This window comes from Podarcis liolepis, assembly GCF_965112155.1.
Source record: "Podarcis liolepis genome assembly, chromosome: 3".
Taxonomy (NCBI): domain Eukaryota; kingdom Metazoa; phylum Chordata; class Lepidosauria; order Squamata; family Lacertidae; genus Podarcis; species Podarcis liolepis.
In genome coordinates this window covers 71,889,750-71,910,356 of record NC_139557.1, presented here as the reverse complement: position 1 = coordinate 71,910,356, position 20,607 = coordinate 71,889,750, and the positions used below count along the sequence as shown (strand labels likewise).

General features: G+C 40.3%; 1 protein-coding gene and 1 long non-coding RNA gene across 5 annotated transcripts in view; one reads left to right on the top strand and one right to left on the bottom strand.

The window, feature by feature from the left end:
• Nucleotides 1-20,607, top strand: part of PRKN (parkin RBR E3 ubiquitin protein ligase) — a 618,246-nt gene that overhangs the window by 284,119 nt on the left and 313,520 nt on the right. For all 4 annotated transcript variants that reach the window (XM_083496542.1, XM_083496543.1, XM_083496541.1 and 1 more), the window contains exon 5: nt 12,702-12,785. In XM_083496542.1, coding sequence (XP_083352668.1) covers nt 12,702-12,785 — 84 coding nt within the window. The remainder of the gene's footprint in view (nt 1-12,701; nt 12,786-20,607) is intronic.
• The window catches only part of LOC310703920, an 85,746-nt gene that overhangs the window by 47,901 nt on the left and 17,238 nt on the right, over nt 1-20,607 (bottom strand). Inside the window, exon 2 of the long non-coding RNA XR_014524471.1 lies at nt 11,965-12,048. This is a non-coding gene — a long non-coding RNA (uncharacterized lncRNA). The remainder of the gene's footprint in view (nt 1-11,964; nt 12,049-20,607) is intronic.

The following is a 20,607-nucleotide window of genomic DNA, read 5'->3' as shown; positions in this document are numbered from 1 at the left end:
ATAGCTCACATGGTTCTTTTTTCAGTCGCCTGTGTGACTTCTAAAGGCTCCATCCCTGGCTGCCCTACCAGGAATTAACAAGATAAGAAGGGTCCTCTTGGATCATACCAAAGCCCCATCTTGTCCCATATCCTGGTCTCCCAGTGGCCAGGCAGATACCTCTGGGAAGCCACAAGCAGAACCTGACTGTGACAGTGCATTCCTCACTTGCGATTCTCAGCAACAGGTAGCTTTGCCTTGAGTTTGTCATGGAGGTGAAATGGCATCATTCTGCCAGGGTTAATTGCTAGAGGGACCTGCTTCTTTATTGGGATTGCATGCTTACCTGGTGAGAAATCTGGTCTCTTAAACAGATTCTGAAAATGGAAAGTGAGCACCTTGTATCCCACATTATGTTCCACTGCAATAAATTATTTGCCCAGATTAACTTTTTCACTGTGCTCAAACCTGTGTAGTTATGAAGGAGCTTGAGTGTTTGTTTGTAATACAGTAAGCTCGCAACTTTTGTTCATTTAACTTGTGTGTATTCAGCTTTACATGTGTGCCAAAATTTAAAAATAAAAAGGCGGCAGGGTTCTGGCAAAAATGACATTGTCAATTCCACCCACCTGTGACCCCAATGGGTTTTGACTTATACACGATTTTGGATTTAGGCCCAATCCCAAGAATTTAAGTAAGTTGTGGGACTACTGTACTTTATAACACTTTATAGCCCTGAGAGGCTGTCCAAGTGGCTTACAAAATATTTGTACAATGCTATCACTTTCCAGTGCAGTATAGAAAATATTAACAACATGCTGTGTCCAGATGGAACCAGGATTATTTAGGCAGAATATCCTGCCCTCATTCTTGGTTTTCCCTTCTATTGTCCTGCTGCCATTAGACCTCAAGGACAAGGGAGTGAGGCTGAACATCTGGAACTCAGCCTGTAAGTGAGGCAAGTGCTTCCTTGCTGGCATTTGCTAGGCAGGTCCCACTAATGGCCTCTTCCTTCTCATAAAACATCCTGAAGCCATTTAACAATAAAAGCTATATAAATACGATTTCAAATTGATGCTGGTAAAAACTGGGATAAAAATCTCACTGGGAAAGGGCTCTGAACAACTGTCATGGACTGGCCAGGAAGCACCAGCCAGGGAATCCCCAGGGGAACCCCAAAGGGATACCACAGGGGAAGAAGGCTCAGAGCTGGAGGATAGGTGGTGGGACAGCAGTGAGTGGAGAGAGGGAGAAGAGGGGGCAGAATGGGAAGGAATAGAAGCGGAAGAGGCAACAGGGCTTAGTGAGCAAGAAGAGGCTGGGACAGAGAGCAGTTCAGAATCAGAAGCAGGAGAGGAGCTGGGTCAGGAGACAGAGATGAAGCAGGCTGCTGCAGAATCCATGGAGTCTCCTGCTGCTGCTGCAACAACAGTAAGCTCCCCTTCCCCCCTGGTCTCACAAAACACACAGAGCAATGAAGAGGGTGGAGCAAAGAGACAAGACAGCAGAACCTCAGGCTACCGGGGAGAGAAGCCTTAGAGAGTGGTGGGAAGGCAGGGACTCTCAGTTGCCTCATTGGGGGAAGACCTACTGGGAAGAGTTGCTGTGATCACTAGGCATGCCCTGTTTTGGTTTCTTTGAATAAAAAGTTAACTTCACTGACACTGGGTGTTTTATTACTGACCTGCTGCTGACAACAACTGGAATTCCCCCAGAGATTCTTGGAGAATGAAGATACTGTCAGTGAAGATATAGTGACTGGTCCACAGCCTCATGTTGTGCAGGTTTGATAGAGGGACCTGCCTGACTGGGTGGCCCAACTCTCACTGACAGGGATTCTGCAGAGGAAGATGCCGAAGTATTATACGTTTATTTTTGTAGTTTATTCTGCTACACAATATACTGATTTCAGCAGCAAACCCAGATGATGATTCCTGCAGTATTGCCATGTACAGTCGTATCTTGGAAGCCAAATGCCTTGGCACTAGTACGTTTTGGCTCCTGAACGCTGCAAACCCGGAAGTGAATGTTCCAAACGTTCTTTGGAAGCAGAACAACTGGCACGGCTTCCGTTTGGCTGCAGGAGCTTCCTGCAGCCAATCGGAAGCTGTGCCTGGGTTCCCAACAGTTTTGGAAGTCAAAGGGACTTCCAGAATAGATTCCGTTCGGCTTCCAAGGTACGACTATGTATAGTAACCCTTTAATAATCTATAGACTTCTTTTGGAAACAGCACAATGACAATATAACAACATTTATACCAGCAAAGCACTCTCCCAATTCTTTTGTTTTCCTCCTTTACATAAAATTTCAGACAGGCCAGTTAAACTAGCTAGAACAATGTTCTTTTTATTATGTAAATAGGCTTCTATATTTTCATGAAGTATTTGCCTTCTCTTTTATTGTATTTTTAAAAAGCTAGATTTTCACAGCAACAAGCCAAACATAAGCAGGCAAAACAGAAATGTCTTCAGAAAATAACATGATGATTTCTGGGGTTTATAAATTCAGATAAGCATGCTTTGGCTGTCAGGATTATTAATAAGATTAGCCCTTGTTTGTTTTTGATGTTCTAATTCAGGAGAAGGAATTAGCTTGCCATATGCTTATTACTGGTCTCTTCTTATTGATAAAGACTTGCCCATTGTTATTCGATATAGACAGTTCTGTATGTAGAGTGATTCATAAAGTAACACACACACACACACACACACACAAAATTTGTGTTTCAACAGAGTTAAATGATATAGTATGTTGCTGACTTCCTTCTCTCTTCCCAGCCATAAATCACGAAATATTTTAGCTGGTGTGGATACTCTGATTTGAAAGGATGCATGTGCATGAATGCTGGTGTAGGAAATTAGGTGTTAGTATCTCCTAGAATTAAGATTCAGGTATCCGGGACCAAATGTTTTTTCGTTGCCCCTTGTCATCATTAGTCCTTAGCTTGAAAGCTATTGACATTGATCCAAGATGAGAGACAATTCACCTGACTTCATATTTTTGGCTAGCTGCTTGCTCTCATCCTTGGTTCAAAATCTGTGTTTCTCATGAGTGTGTTTTAAGCCCAGATTCCAAGGAAGCAGATAACAAGTTTGTAATGAGTACACAGGATAGGAAAAGTAAAAAAATAAAAAAATAAAAAATCCACTGGGAATAGGTTACCTCTCATAGTAAAGTAAGTTTCCTGCTGCTACACAAATATACAAGGGTTAAGGTTCACTAAAGAAACAGATAATCATATGACACTTTGGTGAAATGTGTGATTCTAGGATGGAGCTTATATTATGCAGGTAAACACATGTTTCCTGAGGAGAGGAGACAGTTAATGTGAATGACTGGGTAGTGTGTTTGCAGTGAAGAATGTTGAGGAGAAGAGGAAGTCCTTTAACCTTCTTTCACCTACAGATTCTCCCTTGAAAAAAGCTGCTTCTGCTTTGAGAACTCGGCTAAGGAGGATATAATAATGATGATGATGATGGATAAACCCAAGCAAACACACATGAGCTGAGAGAATAATTTCCAGGGAATAATTGACAGGTGGGAAAAAGATTTGGCACCTCCTCTCAGTCATTAGAGTTGGAACCCTCTCCTGCCCCCTACCCTTATATAGGTAAACAATTTGTCTTATGCATTCAAAGTAAATAATCTATGGGTCTTTGACTGCAGCTCTGGAGCAAATCTATCAAAATCTTTTCTTGGATGAATTGGGTGTTATATTCTTTATATGTATGTATTTCCTCTAGAATAATGTTTCAGTAACATATTCCAGGTGTAATTGGTAAACTTTATAAATAACAAATATGTATGCTAATCTGTTTTATGGTTTTAATATGTTAATGTCATTTCTTGTTGGATACATATTTTTCTTTTTGAATTGATACACAGATTCTTTGCTTCTCTCTGGCACACTTGATAATATTTAGTCCCACACCCATGGATGCTGATTTTGTGCAAAATCAAAAATGGACTAGGTAGCAATCTGTTTTGTTCAGGTATTGTGTGAAATCTTGATTTTACGGTTTTAAAGTGCAGTATCTGAGGAGCTGTGATAGAGCATTTTCCAGAACTGGACCTTTTTGGGGGTCAGGATGGATTTTAACCTAATGTGTAGTGTGCAACTAATATTTTCCAATCTAGCTTTAATATATATATAGTATACAGAAAATTAAGGACTGTGGTATAGACATTTTGTTTCAGTGAAAGTTGGATTACTTAGGTGCTGCTTCTCTCTGCATGTTCATTTAGAAGAGACTTGAATTTTATTTATTTATTGGCGTCTTACAGTGTTAGTCTCACAAAAAAATGTTTTAGATAAAGTCATGCATATCAGTTACCATATTTAAACCAGTTTTAATTATTTGGGAATATTCATAGAGAGGCTGTGGGGATCTGCTTTCCCTACATCTTTGATTTATTACCTCTTGTGTATACTTCAGTGTGGCACAAATTATTTACATGGCGGCGCAGCACAAATTGTTATTTAGAAGACAAGGTTGCTAATTATTGTTGTTAATGGCAGAAATGCAAATCAAAGTCCTTGATTTGTATATTAAGTTGTCTTGGTGAGCTTATATGCAAATATGTCTTATTATGAGTACTTTAAGTTAAAATGTGCTCAAAACTGAGAATTCACATGCAGGGAGAGATTAGAGGACTCCCTCAGGGTTGGAGAATCTTTAGTAAAAAGGGTATTTTGTTGTTGCTTAAGCCAATTCACACAACAATACAAAAAAAATCATTAATATTAATATTTTAGGTTTCTGTGTATTTTGTTCCAGATGAGTAGCAAAATTTGTAGTTTGTACCAAAATAAACATTTGCACACAGATTAATGCTTCAAAGGTAGCCATTAATCATGAATAAATGATGTGATTTTTGCTCGTCCTGCCATCCAACTTGCAATCCAAAGGTGAAATGGAATGAGAAACCAGGTTCAATTAAGCACAGTTCCAAGTCACACTGAGACCATTTTTAGACAATTACATCTCAACACACTATGAATCCGCAAACCAGGAAGTTTGGATTTGGATTTGATATCCTGCTTTATCACTACCCTAAGGAGTCTCAAAGCGGCTAACATTCTCCTTTCCCTTCCTCCCCCACAACAAACACTCTGTGAGGTGAGTGGGACTGAGAACTGAGAGACTTCAAAGAAGTGTGACTGGCCCAAGGTCACCCAGCAGCTGCATGTGGAGGAGCGGAGACACGAACCCGGTTAACCAGATTACAAGACTACTGCTCTTAACCACTACACCATGCTGGCTCCCAAGTATTCTGTTAACCATATTTTCTTGTTTTGTCCAAACTGGGAAACTAAATAATTCATAGTTTTGGAATGGGCCAGAATATTTATACAAGGTTTGTAGTTTACATAATATTCTGGCTTGCTCTGAAACTTTTTAAAGTTAGTTACTTGAAGAATTCCTGATTTATTTGCTCCAGCAATAAAGGGAGGAGCAAAGGAGCTACTTGCACGGTCAGAAGGTTTACTCATATTTCAACATCTTAAGCCAATATATGGCAATCTGAAATATTAGTCTATTGCCTAAGCTTTCTTACATTAGCCCATGAATGAACTCTTGAGTGAACCAATGTGGCTGAAATCCATTCACTGCATGAGTGCTACTCTAGAGCAGTGAGCGAATGTCCCGGGACATTCGCAGGGAAACAAAAATGCTTGTTTACAAAGCTGTTGTACTACCAACCTTACTATATGCTTGTGAAACATGGACCACTTATAAACGCTATCTCCAACTCCTTGGAAGATTCCATCAACGGTGTCTCCGAAAAATGTTACACATCACTTGGGAAGACAAGCAAACTAACATCAGTGTATTGGAAGAAGCAAAGATCACCAGTGTTGAAGGAATGATTCTTCAACATCAACTTTGTTGGACTGGTCATGTTGTGCGGTTGCCTGATGATCGTCTTCCAAAACAACAACTCTATTCTGAACTTAAAAATGGAAAGCGTAATGCTGGTGGTCAACAAAAGAGATTTAAAGACTGTCTCAAGGCAAATCTAAAAAATGTAGTATAAACACTGACAACTGGGAAACACTAGCCTGCGAGCGCTCCAGTTGGAGAACAGCCTTTACCGAAGGTGTCATGGGCTTTGAAGACACTCGAACTCGGGACACAAGGGAGAAACATGCTAAGAGGAAGGCACGCTTGGCAAATCCACGCCGTGATCAACTCCTGCCCGGAAACCAATGTCCCCAGTGTGGAAGGACGTGTGGATCCAGAATTGGCCTCCACAGTCACTTACAGACTCATTGTTAAAACCGTGTTTATGGAAGACAATCTTCCTCGGCTACGAGTGATCACCAAAGAAGAAGAAGAAGAAGAGCAGTGAGCGAATTGTTTTGGGATTCAAATAATATTCTTTGTTTCTGCTTCTGAGTAAAATTTAATGAGAAGAGGCATGGCAACATTCCATTTTAAGAACAGAACAAGAGCCTCCTGGATCAGGACAATGGCCCATCTATTCCAGGATCCTGTCCTCTAACCGTGGTCAATCGGATGCCTGTTGGAAGTCCACAAACAAGATTCAAGCACAACAACATTCTCCCCTCCTGTGGTTTCCTGGAACTGGTATTCGGAAGCATTGCTGACTCCAGCTGTGGATTGCTGTGTTGCTATGTTTTAGCAAGTAAATTTTCTGGAGTAGAAGAACAAAAACACACTTCTTGAATCCTAGCAAGATTTATTTTAATATTTTGAAGTCCATATTTCTGTGTCACTAGAAGTGCCCATGTCAGCTAGCAAGCACCATTTGAAAATAGTTCAACTTTTAGACAGTAACTGTCAAGCTAGAGCAACAGATACAAATTTCAGAAAGGAAGGGAAGCAAGGCAATCCAAGATTTTACATGCTCATCAAAATCAAAAGATTTTTTAACTGGCATCACAATGTCTGTGAAGCGGGCAGCAGACTGATCTCTTGGGGAAGGCAGTACCACAACCTGAACAGATTTGCAGGCTTGTATTGTAAGAAGCAATCCTTTAAGTATGTAGTGGTGAGTGACTCCCCACCAGCTTGTGTTGGATTGGAGAATAAGCTAAACAAAAGTCAGGGACAGTTAAGTTTATTTTCTGAACCAGTCTAACTTCAAAACAGAAGAAGGGGCCACTGTTGCCGCCACCTCTGCAGAAATGGTGAGGAGTAACATTCTAAAACTATTGAGCCAGATAAAATAGCAAATTTTTAAAACCTGGGCAAATGCTCTTGGAAATAGTTGTAGAAATTCCAAAAGCTGTTACAAAAGTTCTGCTTTCAAGCTTCCCTTTGTGGGAGCACCATGACAATGATACACATTTTAGTGTTGAGATGGGCCTATCAGACATATTATCTCAGATACTGCTGGACTGCTGGGTTAGCAATTACCTTCTTATTTATATGAAATTCATGCCACAGGCCATTTCTGAAATGGCATTGGAATTTTTACCTGGCCCCATTTTTGCTCAGCTTTTTGCTGTGAATAAAGCAAAACAATTACAATATAAGATTTCAATCCACAAGTGTCAGTTTTGCAAATCTCTTTTAATATTTAAACGTAGCATGAAATTATGTTAATGACCAACCTCCATGGACACTGCGTTAAAAATCGGCAGAGATGTCTTTTCTTGCTTCTGCTTCCACACGTCCACTGTCCTTCCACTCCCTCCTGAATATCCTGCAATGGGTTTTGCAGACTAGTAGGGATACGTTTCCCAAAAAATCCAAGCAAATATTTGGGAGTAATCATGTTTACATTATGATAATACCCAAGCATTCACTTGAAATCTAATGTGTGTCATCTCATTTAATAAATGTAGTCCAGTTGGATTAGCAATTATCAAGATATAAGGGCTGGTGAAATAAATGAAGCTTTACATGATAATATCTGTGGCTATTCAAATACATTTCCATGTTCTGAATTGAAATGAGATCTCCTATCACACAAAAGTTAGCATATCATGTGGCCATTGGCTGACTCTAGGTTGCTGAAAGCCCCATTTGTGCCGCAGCAAGTTTATTCCTAGGAAAGGGTGTTTGAACAGATGACGATAATTGCATGGTTCTCCTAAATTAAACCTGTTAAGAATACATTAAAAATTGGAAACCTAATTTGCCTCCTATAATAGTTTTGTATCAGAAAAAAGATGGGCTGTTTTTGAATATGCTATTCCTATACTAGACATAGAGCTTGAAAATGGGGGAATTGTACATTGTCAGTATACAAGGGAGGTACTGTTTTTGATAAAGGAAGTGGGGAAATGATCTGATGCCCTTTTTGGCATGAAGTATGTGATGCATGTAAATCGATGCAATTTAGGAACACAAGGATTACCTAGCTGGATTAGACAACAGCTCTGTCTAGTTTAGCCTTCTGTTCTAGATGGGTTGTTGCCTTTTCTAACCTCAGCCTCTGTTATATTGTTTTTAAATAACCCTGCTAAACAGACTTGACCCTTCTTACTATTTTTTTTAAAAAAATCATCCTTTTAACTAACCCTCTTATTTTTTGTAATTTCTCCCATTTAAAATTAAAGACATCTGTGATGGATTTTCTGGGTACTTTTAATTAATACATGTGAGGAACTTTACATTTTCCAGCACTTTGACGATATTACACACAAACTCATAGAACCATAGAATTGCGGAGTTGGAAGGAACCCCAGGGGTCATCTTGTCCAGCCCCCTACTATGCAGGAAACTCAACTAAAGCATCCATGACAGATGGCCATCCAACCTCTGCTTAAAAATCTCCAAAGAAGGAGAGCCCACAACCTTCCAAGGGAGTCTGTTGCACTGTCAAACAGCTCTTACTGTCGGAAGTATAATAATAATAATAATAATAATAATAATAATAATAATAATAATAATTATACCCCGCCCATCTGGCTGGGTTTCTCCAGCCACTCTGGGTGGCTTCCAACAGAATATGAAAATACAATAGTCAGTCAAACATTAAAAGCTTCCCTAAACAGGGCTGCCTTCAGATGTCTTCTAAAAGTCTGGTAGTTGTTTCTCTCTTTGACATCTGATGGGAGAGCGTTCTACAGGGCGGGTGCCACTACCGAGAAGGCCCTCTGCCTGGTTCCCTGTAGCTTTGCTTCTCACAGCGAGGGAACTGCCAGAAGGCCCTCAGCACTGGACCTCAGTGTCCGGGCAGAATGATGGGGGTGGAGTTGCTTCTTGTAACATGAATCACTTGGTTCTGGAGCAAGCCTTCAGAGCAGGAGAAAACAAGCATACTCCCTCCTCCATGGGACTGCCCTTGAGATATTTGAAGATGGTTATCATGCCTTCTCTCAGTCTCCTCCTTTCCAGACTAAACATACCCAAATCCCTCAACTATTTCTCATAAGACTTTGTCTCCAGACTCTTCATCATCTTGATTGCCATCCTCTGCACAAGTTCCAGCTTGTCAATATCCTTCTTAAATTGTGGCACCCAGAAGTGGGCACAATACTCCAGGTGTGGTCTGACCAAGGCAGAATAGAGTGATACTATTACCTCCTTTGAGCAGGACACTATGCGGCCTAGAATAGAATCATAGGATCTTAGTGTTGGAAGGAACCCAAGGGTCATCTAGTCAAAGCCCCTGCAATGCAGGAATCTCAACTAAAGCGTCCATGACAGATGACCATCCAACTAATAGCATTAGTTTTTTCGCCGCTGCACCACATTGTTGACACTGTTGGTGTCATGTGCAAAATTGATGACCACCCCCTCAATTCCTTCATCCAAGTTATTTATAAAGATGTAGAACAACAATGAGCCCAGAACAGAACCCTCCGGCACCCCACTTGTCACTTTTCCCCCGGCATAATGAGGAACCATTAGTGAGTGCTCTTTGGGTTTGGTCAATGAAGCATCACAACCATTTCATACCTTCTAAATGGTTCAAATTATTTGATGAATCACTGACTTCTTCTGCTGACCTGAGTTTCTGATCTTTCTTTGATTTTGCAGGTCAAAAACTCAGTTCAATCATGGCATTTGATTAATTTGTCAGTTTACTGAATTTCTCTAGTACATTTTCGAGCAGGTTTTTTTAAAAAAAAGGTGACTGAAACTTCCTCATTTCAGCTGCAGTTAAAACAGTACAACTTCTGTCAGAGGTTCTTGAAATGGTGAGGTGGATTCCCCTAGAGAGCAAGTGGTACTTGGAGTAGAAGTGCAAAGATTGAGGGAAAGGATCTGGAAGCAGGTGACAACTCCTTTATCACCCAAGACCTGAGTAGATCGAATGCCCTCATACCAATCCACACTGGAATTGTAGAAACATTGCAGAGTCCTACCCCTTTAGTGGCACAGATGCTTGAGCTGTCATAGCACATAAATAATAAGTTCTCGTGTAATTGCTTCTTCAGGGGTATGTGCTGCTCTGATGAAGTTTGAAATGCAGAAATTATGTGGGTGGGGCTTGTGGTGTGGCCACTCACTATGCCATCTGAAGGTCAGTCGCATTAGTGTGGAGTGTGTGTTTGTGTATAAAAAATATGCCCCTCCTATGCAGTTTTCCTGTGATCACATAGAAGTAGCAACCATGCTGCTCAGGCAAGATAAGGATTGGTTCTAAAAGCATAATCTATAGATAATCTAAGGTTACTAGATGTCCCCGTTTCCTGGGGACAGTCCCCGGATTTACAAATCAGTCCCCATACAAAATCCATTGAAGTAGAAAAGTGTCCCTGGATTCATTGAAAACAGTCTGGTAACCTTAATTTAATCAAGGCTGAGTGTCTGTGTGACCAAAATAAATACATGTTCTTTTCCTATTATTTACCCTTGTCTTCACTTTCCTTTCTCTGGTATTTCCCTCTGTGCTGAATTTTAGATTGTTTTGTTTGGGGATGAGGACTGAAAGGATGAACCAAAATGTTCACAGAGAAAGTGGGTTTAGAGGGTAGATCTGAAGGAACACACACACACACACACACACACACACACACACAACTGCAAAAAGGCAATATTAATGTAATTGTATGGTTGCCTCAATATTTCTTTTGTGTGGCGTTTTACCTATAAATGCATGTGTTCCTGTGCATTGTTTTAGCACTGTTATCACAGGGACTGTGATACTCTGTAAGATTGAGGAGGCACCTACACATAGCATCTGTGCACTATAACAGTGCAGGGACTTGGTTAGCAGATCTGAGAAGCTACTGGAGGAAGGGACCATCTCTTACACTCACAGTTGGACTAAACACAAAGCTTCTCCATAGCTAGAAACCTCAAGTTGAAGCATGGCAGCTGAAGGATATTTGCAGCATATATAGCCTGGCCACTTCCCCTGAAGATAAATAATTCTTCCCTCCCCTGTATTCAGTTGTTCATATGTTAATAGTAAATTATTTGTAAGTAATAAGAAAAACCGTGACCAAATTTTAAACACAAAATCTATACCAACCTCTTTCTTGTGAATTTCAAAGTCTCAGCAAAATATCACTTAAGTCTCTGAACCTTCTATAACTTTGGAAATTTGTAAAAAGACTATTACCATAGTTTACAACTTGCGTATGGATGCAGTAAACTTGGGCTTTAATTATTCAGTTTTCCTTCTGCAATCCTCATTTATTTATTGCATTTGCTTTATGCAAAATACCATTTAAATAGATTCCGCTTCTAAGAATTGCTTTTTTAGAATAGAATTGTTGCAGTCACACAGATAATTCTTTCTCAGATGTTTAATAGTAAAGATTGACCATTAGCCCTCTTCAGAAATTATGCTCCTCATTTTCAGTGAGTGCGTGAATGCCCCATCTCTAACCTCCATGTAAAGGTCTGATAGGGGATCCTGCACCTGGATGGTATTCCTATTTGGTGGTTTATATATCTTGCATACACTTTCCCCTTTTTCTTTATTTTAAAAAATCCATGCCTCATATTTTCATCAGAACAAGTGCTTAAGTTGTCTTAGAAACAGTGAAAACTGTCTCACAGTAAGATCTCATAATGAAACCAATTCCCTCCAAGCAAAACAACATACCGTACATAAGAGCAGCAGTAAAGTAACAGAAAGGCTCTCATCTTAGCTTCCTGAAGCACTGGGAGAATTCAGCTGTTTTTCTTGGTCATCTGAAAGACAAAAGAAATGGTGCCTAGTGAATATGGAGGACATTCGGCAGTTGAGGAGCTGCCACAGAAAAGACCCTGCTCCAGATTTCTGCCTGCCTAACCTCCAGCGGCAGTGAGGTCTCTGATGAAGATCTCATTGGGCAGGCAGGTTCACATAGGATAAAGATGTTCCTTGGATCTCTCAGACTCAGGCTCTTTTGCGCTTCATTGGTCAGAACTCAGCATTTTGCATTGTGCCCAGAAAGTGGAAACTGCCTAAGATCTTTTATCTCAGGTGAAATATGTTCAGTGTGGTGAGCCCTGGCAGCTGCTATACCAGAAGTAATAGTATCTAAAGTGTATTTGCATCAGTGTATTTGATTTATGGCAGTGGGAACTAACTCAACATGAATGCATTTAATTTCACATTCCTGTAGTTTTGAATCCCATATCTTTCTGTAATGTGCTTTTACATTTAATGTACATTTCACTGTATGTTCTGGATTTGTTACCTTTTTATTTTTATAGGGTTTCCTCTTTCCTTTTGTTATTTCTTGATTTAAGCAGTGTTTTTATTTCTTTTCCTATCTCTTTGGGAAAATTCCAAAGCAGAGTAAGTGAAACTTTTCTTCTGATTTTTTTAAAATAAAAAATATATCTCTTTTCTTTTTAAGGGTCCATCTTGCTGGGAAGATGTTCTGATTCCAAACAGAATAGCTGGTATTTGCCAGTCAAGGAACTGCAGTGGAGAAGTAGCGGTAAGAGACTGTCAAAATGTAATGACTATCAAAAAGCAACATGACTCACTTAGAGAAATTAAACAGAAATACTAAATTGTCTCAAATTGTATATTTTTAACATAACTATGATTGAAGAAGGTCATCAATTCAGGAAAAAAAGATAACATCAACATTTTAAAAGTGACATAGAAGTTAACTCTGTTGAGGTAGGAGTTTTCCCATGTGTGTTCTCATAACATGTCTACAACCTGCCTCTGAATAGTCACATCACTGCTGTGGCATGAAAATGACCCTTGAAAAATAAGATAAATGCCTCATTGAACATCTAAATACTATAAATGATCCTTCCAGCCCAACGACATGATGGAAAGTCAGCTCTTTTCTACATAAATGCTGTTGTTTTGACTTGTCATTTGTATCTTGTCCTTGATTTTTAGCTGCAGTGCCACCAGTCCCCAGCCCCACCCTGAAGTGACATTTGAAATGCATTTGGAGGCATCTTCTTGGACCAAAACACCTGTGGAATTAGGAGGGAAGCTAAGAGCATGTTAGAGTAGCAACACTTGTCATGGGGATTTTACATATCCCTACTGCTAGTTTTGTTGCCTTGGTAAAAATCAAATTTACCCTGTTGTAGCAAACTAATTTACATTTTCATGGAATTATGCATATTGCGTGCTTGCCGGTTTTATGGCTAATGGCCACAGTTGAACTAAGCACCTTTCCCATTTATTTTCTTAAGTTTATGAATGTACGTATAACTGTGTTAGATTGCGGTTGTTGTTGTTGTTGTTGTTTTTCCACAGGAGGGCTGAAATAAACATGATGACATTGTTCACACACTAACTCTTTCCTTTCTGAGTATTAACATTCATGTTCAGAGACATAACATTTGATAATATTTGAATATTTTCACAGTAGCCCACACCAATCCCTAAAGTTTTCCAAACCTCTCCTATATGTGCTGAAGCATGACTCATGTCACATGTTGTTTCAAGTCATGTTCTAATACGTTTTTGGGATCATCACTTCTTTTTGCCTCTAGGGTGCCTTTTACTTACAGGAAATAGGCAACCGCTGGTAGGTAATTTGATGGATTACTAAACTCTCTGTATTATGTTGTAATCATCAGGCTACATCACTTTGGATTATGTGTGCATTTATAGTCTCATCTATGATCATTGCAACAGTGACTGCATTTATAATGGGGCCTGGCACCATGCATAATTAAAAGCAGACAAAATAAATTCTGCTCTTGAAAACATCGTGGTAGCTGGTGGGATTTATAAGTACTCTAAAAAGGTTTAAAAGTTGTTTTCAATCCATCACTGGAAAGAAAATACTTCTGAATACTTTCTTCCAGGATTCATATTGAGTCCCGGCTGATATGGAGAATGAAGCCAGATAGCTTGGCTGCACCTTTTTCTGCAGCATTCTAGTTTTTTCTTGGGAGGAAAACCTGCTCCAAGATAATCCTTGATTATATCATGTAATTCTAACTGTAATTCTAACTTTAATCTATGATTAGAAGCCAAGATACATCTGGGTATTTCTCAGTCCTGGGAATACCCTTGCCTATGTTCTGATAACCAGAATCCAATTGCTGTAATCTTCTGAACATGTGATACCTTTATCCTGTAGGATTTTCACTGGGTATTATGATGGTAGGTTTTTTATTATCTTGTTGAGCACTTAAATTGATGAGGGGCACTATAAATATCTAGATTGCGATCTTAGACAACATGATTGAGTTTTACCTCAGGATTTTGGTGTTTCATGAAATAGTATAGTGCAGATCTAGTCATTAGAAATGCTGCTACCTTTGAATTCATTCTCTACATAAAATGCACATATTTATATGCATTTTTAATCAAATGTTGGGAAATTGTGTTATCTGATTGATAGGCAAAACCCAGCCATCCTTTGAAATATGAAATTTGATGAATGTTTCCAATGCAGTTCTTCAGCAATGCTTACACAATTGTGTATACCTGGGTAAAATGTGTGTAAAATGTATAGAAATGTGTTTATTAGAAGAAATTTGCACTAAATGCTGAATACACACACACACACACACACACACACACACACACATATATATATACACACACCAAAAAAAATCACCAACAGAGGTGGAAATGTGGAGAATTTTAAGCTGGAAATATGAGAAACTGAGACAAACAAAAATGACAGATTTTCCCATTTCCAGTAGAGAACTTGCATATGATCAGGTGGCATCCCCCCCGCCCCCCTGGCTTTGGAAATACAGGCATACTTCAGAGATATTGCAGGATCGGTTCTGGACCGAACAATTTCTCCCCTCCCCAATACATACAAAAGTTAGGTTTACAATATACTATAGTCTATTAAACCAGCCCCCCTGCCTGCAGGGGTGGGAGAGGAAAAACTGGGTTCCAGCCCTAGCCATCTCTACTCCTATGGCCAGAAGAGGGGCGTGGGACAGGCTGCCCCATAAGGAGCAATATCTGTAAAGCACAATAAAATGAGGTCTGCCTATAGTAGCTTCTATGATTTGTATCATGACCAAAGCAAAACCTCCTGTAGACAGATTCAAATAAAATCTTCTGGCTATTGCCTAATGGATATGTACTTTCTCCTCAAGGGTTCGATATTATTACATGCATTGTTCATTGGGGGAAACCATCACTGTACTAATTTTTCAACTCTGAAATTTGTAATGGGAAATTATTTTTAAAAGGCATTGTCATGTAAGGGAGCAGAGCCTTCCTGATTGTGAAATGAATGGATATTCCTGTCTCATTTTTAAAGAGCCAGGCAATTAAGTAGTCTCTTTTCCTTAGTCAAGTTGTGATCGGCATGAAAGCATCATCAAGAGTCTCTTTCAGAATCACACTTTTGAGAAGGTGAGCAAAGAGACAGAACTATGACCTTGCTGAGAGTCACTCTGCAGTAATTCAACCGCAGGGGACTCATCAGCCCACTGTGATGCACTGGAGAATATATCAGGCTAAGAGATTTATCCGGTCTCAGTGGGAAAATATTAGATACAGGGTTCAGATCAGTCAGAAAATGTTACATTCTGGATTTCTGGGCTCATGCAAATGACATTATTATCTAAACGTGCTCTTGATCCTGTCTCTTAACTTGCTTCATGGGAAGTGCTTCGGTAATCCTGGAGGCTGCTGCTGGGTGTATCTGATTTAAGAGGCTCATAACATAGCACGTGTTTAAAAGGGTGATGGTACATAGAGGAGAAGGCAGTCTGCAAATCTAAGCGTTCCAGCTGCTTAGTTCTACAAGTTAAAACACTCCTAGCACTTTTAAGAAAGAAGACAGAGCCAGAACATTAGAAGCAGCCATATGACGATATGGGTTTGTCTAGCTCAGTATTGTCTACGGACTGAAAATAGCTCTCCGGGATTTCAGGCAGGGGTCTTCCCCAGCCTTATCTGGAGACTTGAGTGTTACAATGTTCTGCATACAAGGCAGGTGCTCTACCAATGAGCTATGGCCCTTTGTGGAACAGTGTGCCTCTCCCTTAAACAGATGGTACGGCATATGAGCTAGGGGTTCTTCGGAAACATCATGCAGGGTTTCATTGCTGTACTTCCCCCCTCTCTGCCTCACAATTCCATTCCCCCCCCCTTTTTGAGTTAGAGAAATGGTGTGAATAGGATAATGGTGTAATTAGACATTTATGTGGAGGCCCTGACATGTATGCTATCATCTACATCATGGAGAGGATTATATGCTGCTGCTCCACCATATGCGGACCCCAGGTACCACCTGAATTTAGGCTACATCTCAATTTATGTTGTACATTAAAATTATGTGCTTTTTGGTGCATTTGGCTGTCCATATGGTGGATCAGGGACACAGGATCTACCCCTTCTGAAAAAGCATTGCAGCACAGCCAACTCGTCCAAACCTCCCCATCAGTCCAGCTTTAAGCACCTGACCATGACTGTGTGTTATCTCCACTGTCTGGTCAAAGTACCTCCAGTCTGCTTGGAGGCATCAGTCATAGCAGAGGGTCAGGTGACAGGTGGGAAGGAGACTTTCCTTCTCCTTTTCTCTGTCCTTTGAAAGGCATGGGTCAGAGTGGAGTGGCAGAGGAATGCCCTGCCCTGGTCCCTCCCTTCCCTGTGGTTTTGCAAATGCCAATTTGGCATTATTTCAAGTGGCTTAGCATATTCAACTTGGGGGGCTGAGGTTTGTAAAATACGCTAGTAACTCTGTTAATGTCAGTGGGACTCTTTCAAATTAAGTGGCTGGCTTTAGGTAATGTGCCAAGTAAAGCCTAACATTGTGGGTAAATAAGTGAAAATGACCCATTCAGAACGGCTTCCGTGTCACTGAGATCACTTAAAGCGCTGGCCAAGGAGCTTGAAAGGATACTTGGAAGTGCACCGAAGTGTTTCCAGTGTCACTATGCCTCAACGCATCCTTGAAGGGCTCTGCCATGGCTTGAAATTTTATAGTGAGGAAAGAAAATAGACTCTGGGTGGCCTGTTATCCACAGTCTATCATGTCAGTGGTCTGTAACAGCTGCTTTTGGAGCCTGGGTAGCCTGTTATGCCAATCTGCCATTAATCTCCTGATCAATGATACAGCTTACTGTAACAGCTCTTTCTGGAGCTTTTAAGGCACGGTGTGTGAATGAATGCTCTGGGAGTTTTGAAGTCTTGGAGCATTAGCAGGAAAAAGTCTATGTTCAGATTTTTGGACTGTGTTTGCAGATTACGTTTATCTTTCAAAAAGTATTTATGAAAGCAAGGTAGTGTCAACCTGACCTGCTGCTGGGCTGGGACTTGGAGACTGTGGTGCAGCTTGTTAATTTGATCTTGATCCAAGCTGAGGACTGGTGCATAACATCTCATCTTATGAAAGGGCAGGAGTCATTGTGTTATTGTTCTTTTAGCCATCCTCACTGGCAAGTATTTGGGCAACTAGTTTAGGACCCAAGTCAAACTGGAAAGCTGTCATATGTCAGAAAGCTGAAACTAATTGGTACGCTCAGTTGTGTGTGTGCCTGGGCCTCATAATGTCCAATAAGCATTTTTAATGTGAAAAGGGATTTGGGCAGAGAATATTCCCTGAAAGAAAAAGCCCTAAAATCTTAAAATTTTTTTCACACTGGTTCATTGTTGTTTGCAACAGTGAATGTCTGCAGCTTTGGCAATGGTTCTTGTTCCTCCTAGTAACAATCATCTGTTCACATTGCCAGTTGGATTTGACTGTGCCTGCCTTATAAATTAGCCCAAAGTTATCTGTCTGCTTCCAAAAAGGCAAAATTATAGCCTATGCTTTGCTCCTAAATGAGGTTAGTGGAGGATGGATGGATGGAGCCCTCTTGTACAATTTAAAAGCACAGTGGTAAGAATAAAAATGGCAGGCTGGAAACACAGCAAGGTTATGGAAGAGGTGCAGAACACACCCTTCAACTATACTGTGGAAGTGCAGCATCTTCAACATAGTGTCAGTTCACTCCTAACTTTGAATCAGGGGTCTCCTTAGATAGGGAGTGCAGGAAGCAGCCCACTGTGCCACTTCCACTTACACAGAGGAATCTCATTCCTGCAGAACTTTCGGGCTCCAAGATTCCAGCTGGAAGACAAATGATTTCTAAACAAGGAGTCTGGGCTCACTTCTGGCTGTGAGAGCCTCACCCCATCAACCACAGGAGCAGAGGAGATGGGAGAGGCAGACAGGAGCTGCCAGGCCTAGCTAGCTGGACAAGGCTACTGTTAATCTGAGATTACTCCGTGGGGAAGCCTACTGCTCAGGCCTGCCTGAGAGCTAGGAATGGGCAGAGTATCCAGCTCAAATATAAGCTATTAGGAAGGGCTATTTGTAATTTTGAAAAATAGCCATGAAGCTGGAACAAACCATGCTCATGATGTTCACACGGAGGTGGTACCTGCTATTAATGCCTGAATGCCATGGGTGAATTCTATTGGATCAGCTAAGAGACCAGCTTCACCAATGCACATCAAGATATGTGGATTGGGTGTGATGAGTTTCCATTGGTACTGCTGAAAGACCAGTAACCTTTGGCTACTTCTTTCCGAATTGTTCCATCCCAGCTGGTCATTGCAGGCACTTCGTAACAGAGGCTAGTGTCTGAGCTTGTTTCTTCCCATCTTCCAAACTCTCTTCCTTTTGTGCCATGCCTTTTAGACTGCAAGCCTGAAGGCAGAGAATCTGAACTGCAAAGTTACTATATTGAACTTGCAACATGGAGAAAAAATTGTGAGCCACTCTACCTATTTTCATTTGAACAGCAAGATAAAAAATAATGCTTTAAATAAGTAAATTTTAGTATTAACTCCCCTGTATTAACAGCTTGATTCAGAAATGGGTCTGCATCTTTGGAGAACACTCTTAAGAAGCCCCTTAGAATTCAAAATTTTATCCATAATGTTCACTGTAGTATATCTTATTAACTTAAATCTTCATATATTTTTTCATCCATTATTATGGTTGGTAATTGCTGCTCAAGTAAACACTTCTCCAAAAGGATTTTGAAGGCTCTAATTTACTCTGGGAAATGTCACAGTGGAAAATGGATCTGTGCTGTTTCTGAGCTTGCCGCCCATTTGTGGGAATGCCTTCAAATTGTTTTCTGGTATGTGTGGAAGCCCCTCTTCTTCTTCTTCTTTTAAAAAATGTGTTTGTTTATTTTAATGGATTAATACTTTAGAATTTCCACTAGACCTTGCCTTTCTTTGCATGCTTGAACTTCATTCATACATTTGCTGATTGGTTGTTTTGTCTTTAATTACTATTTTAAAATGTTTTGTAGTAAGAAGTTATGATTCTCTGGGAGCTTACCTCCTATAGGCATTTCCTTCTTGACAATGGCAGCAGCATTGGCTTGCAATGGCAGTGTTGCTTTGTTCCATGTGTGCTATATGCACGTTGCCTGGAAATGTTCTTTGTTCTGAGATGGGTGTGAACATGCAGGTGCGTGTGAGTTTGCCCTTGTTCTTTCCTCATTGGATTTCCCATACTTGGCAGTTACTTACTCTAAAACGTAAATGCTACTTGCCTTAAAAGAGAGAGAGAGAGAGAGAGAGAGAGAGACAGAGACAGAGACAGAGAGAGAGAGACATCTGAGCAACTTTAAAGGGTTTGCTGTGATAGCCAAAGACTGCTGGTCTCATTCAGTAGCAGCCGGAGATTTGAGGAAAGGGATTTTGTTTCCACAGGGTGATTTCATTATATGTGATGGATAAAATATCTCAAGCAATTATATAAGAACCTGATACTATGTGTCTCAGCAGAGCAATGAGCTTATCTGTTGAAATAAAATCCCCAGTAAAATCTAAGCAGCAGACTACGTTTACAATTTATATATGAAGTTGAACTGTTCTGGTAATACACTTCCTACCTAATATAAATTACACAGTGATTTCCTGCCTCCTTTCTCTAAGGATGCTCCTGAAAATCTGATCCAAAATTATTGCAGCATTCCGGAATTTCAGCTGGCCTTGCTTCTGAAGTGGAATATTAGGAATTATCCTTTGCTGTTGTTTTCCAATTTTTGTGGAAAACACTGTGCATGCATAGTTTGCTACAGTTCCTTTTCCTCCTTTGCAAACCTCCCCCAGTACATTACCAAAGCAGACATGCACAATGATAAACTGCAAGAGAAAAAGAAGAAATATTGATGCTGTATGTAGGATTGTATCATTTTTTTGTGTGAGAGAGTGCATGCAGTTTTTACTGATATGAGCTAGAAAATAAAAAGCAAATTTGATGTGATGGGCTGCTATTGTATCAAGGTTATATTGGGGTGGTCTTTTACCAATGTGCAGTGGTATGTTTGAACATGACTAGAATCATAGAATCATAG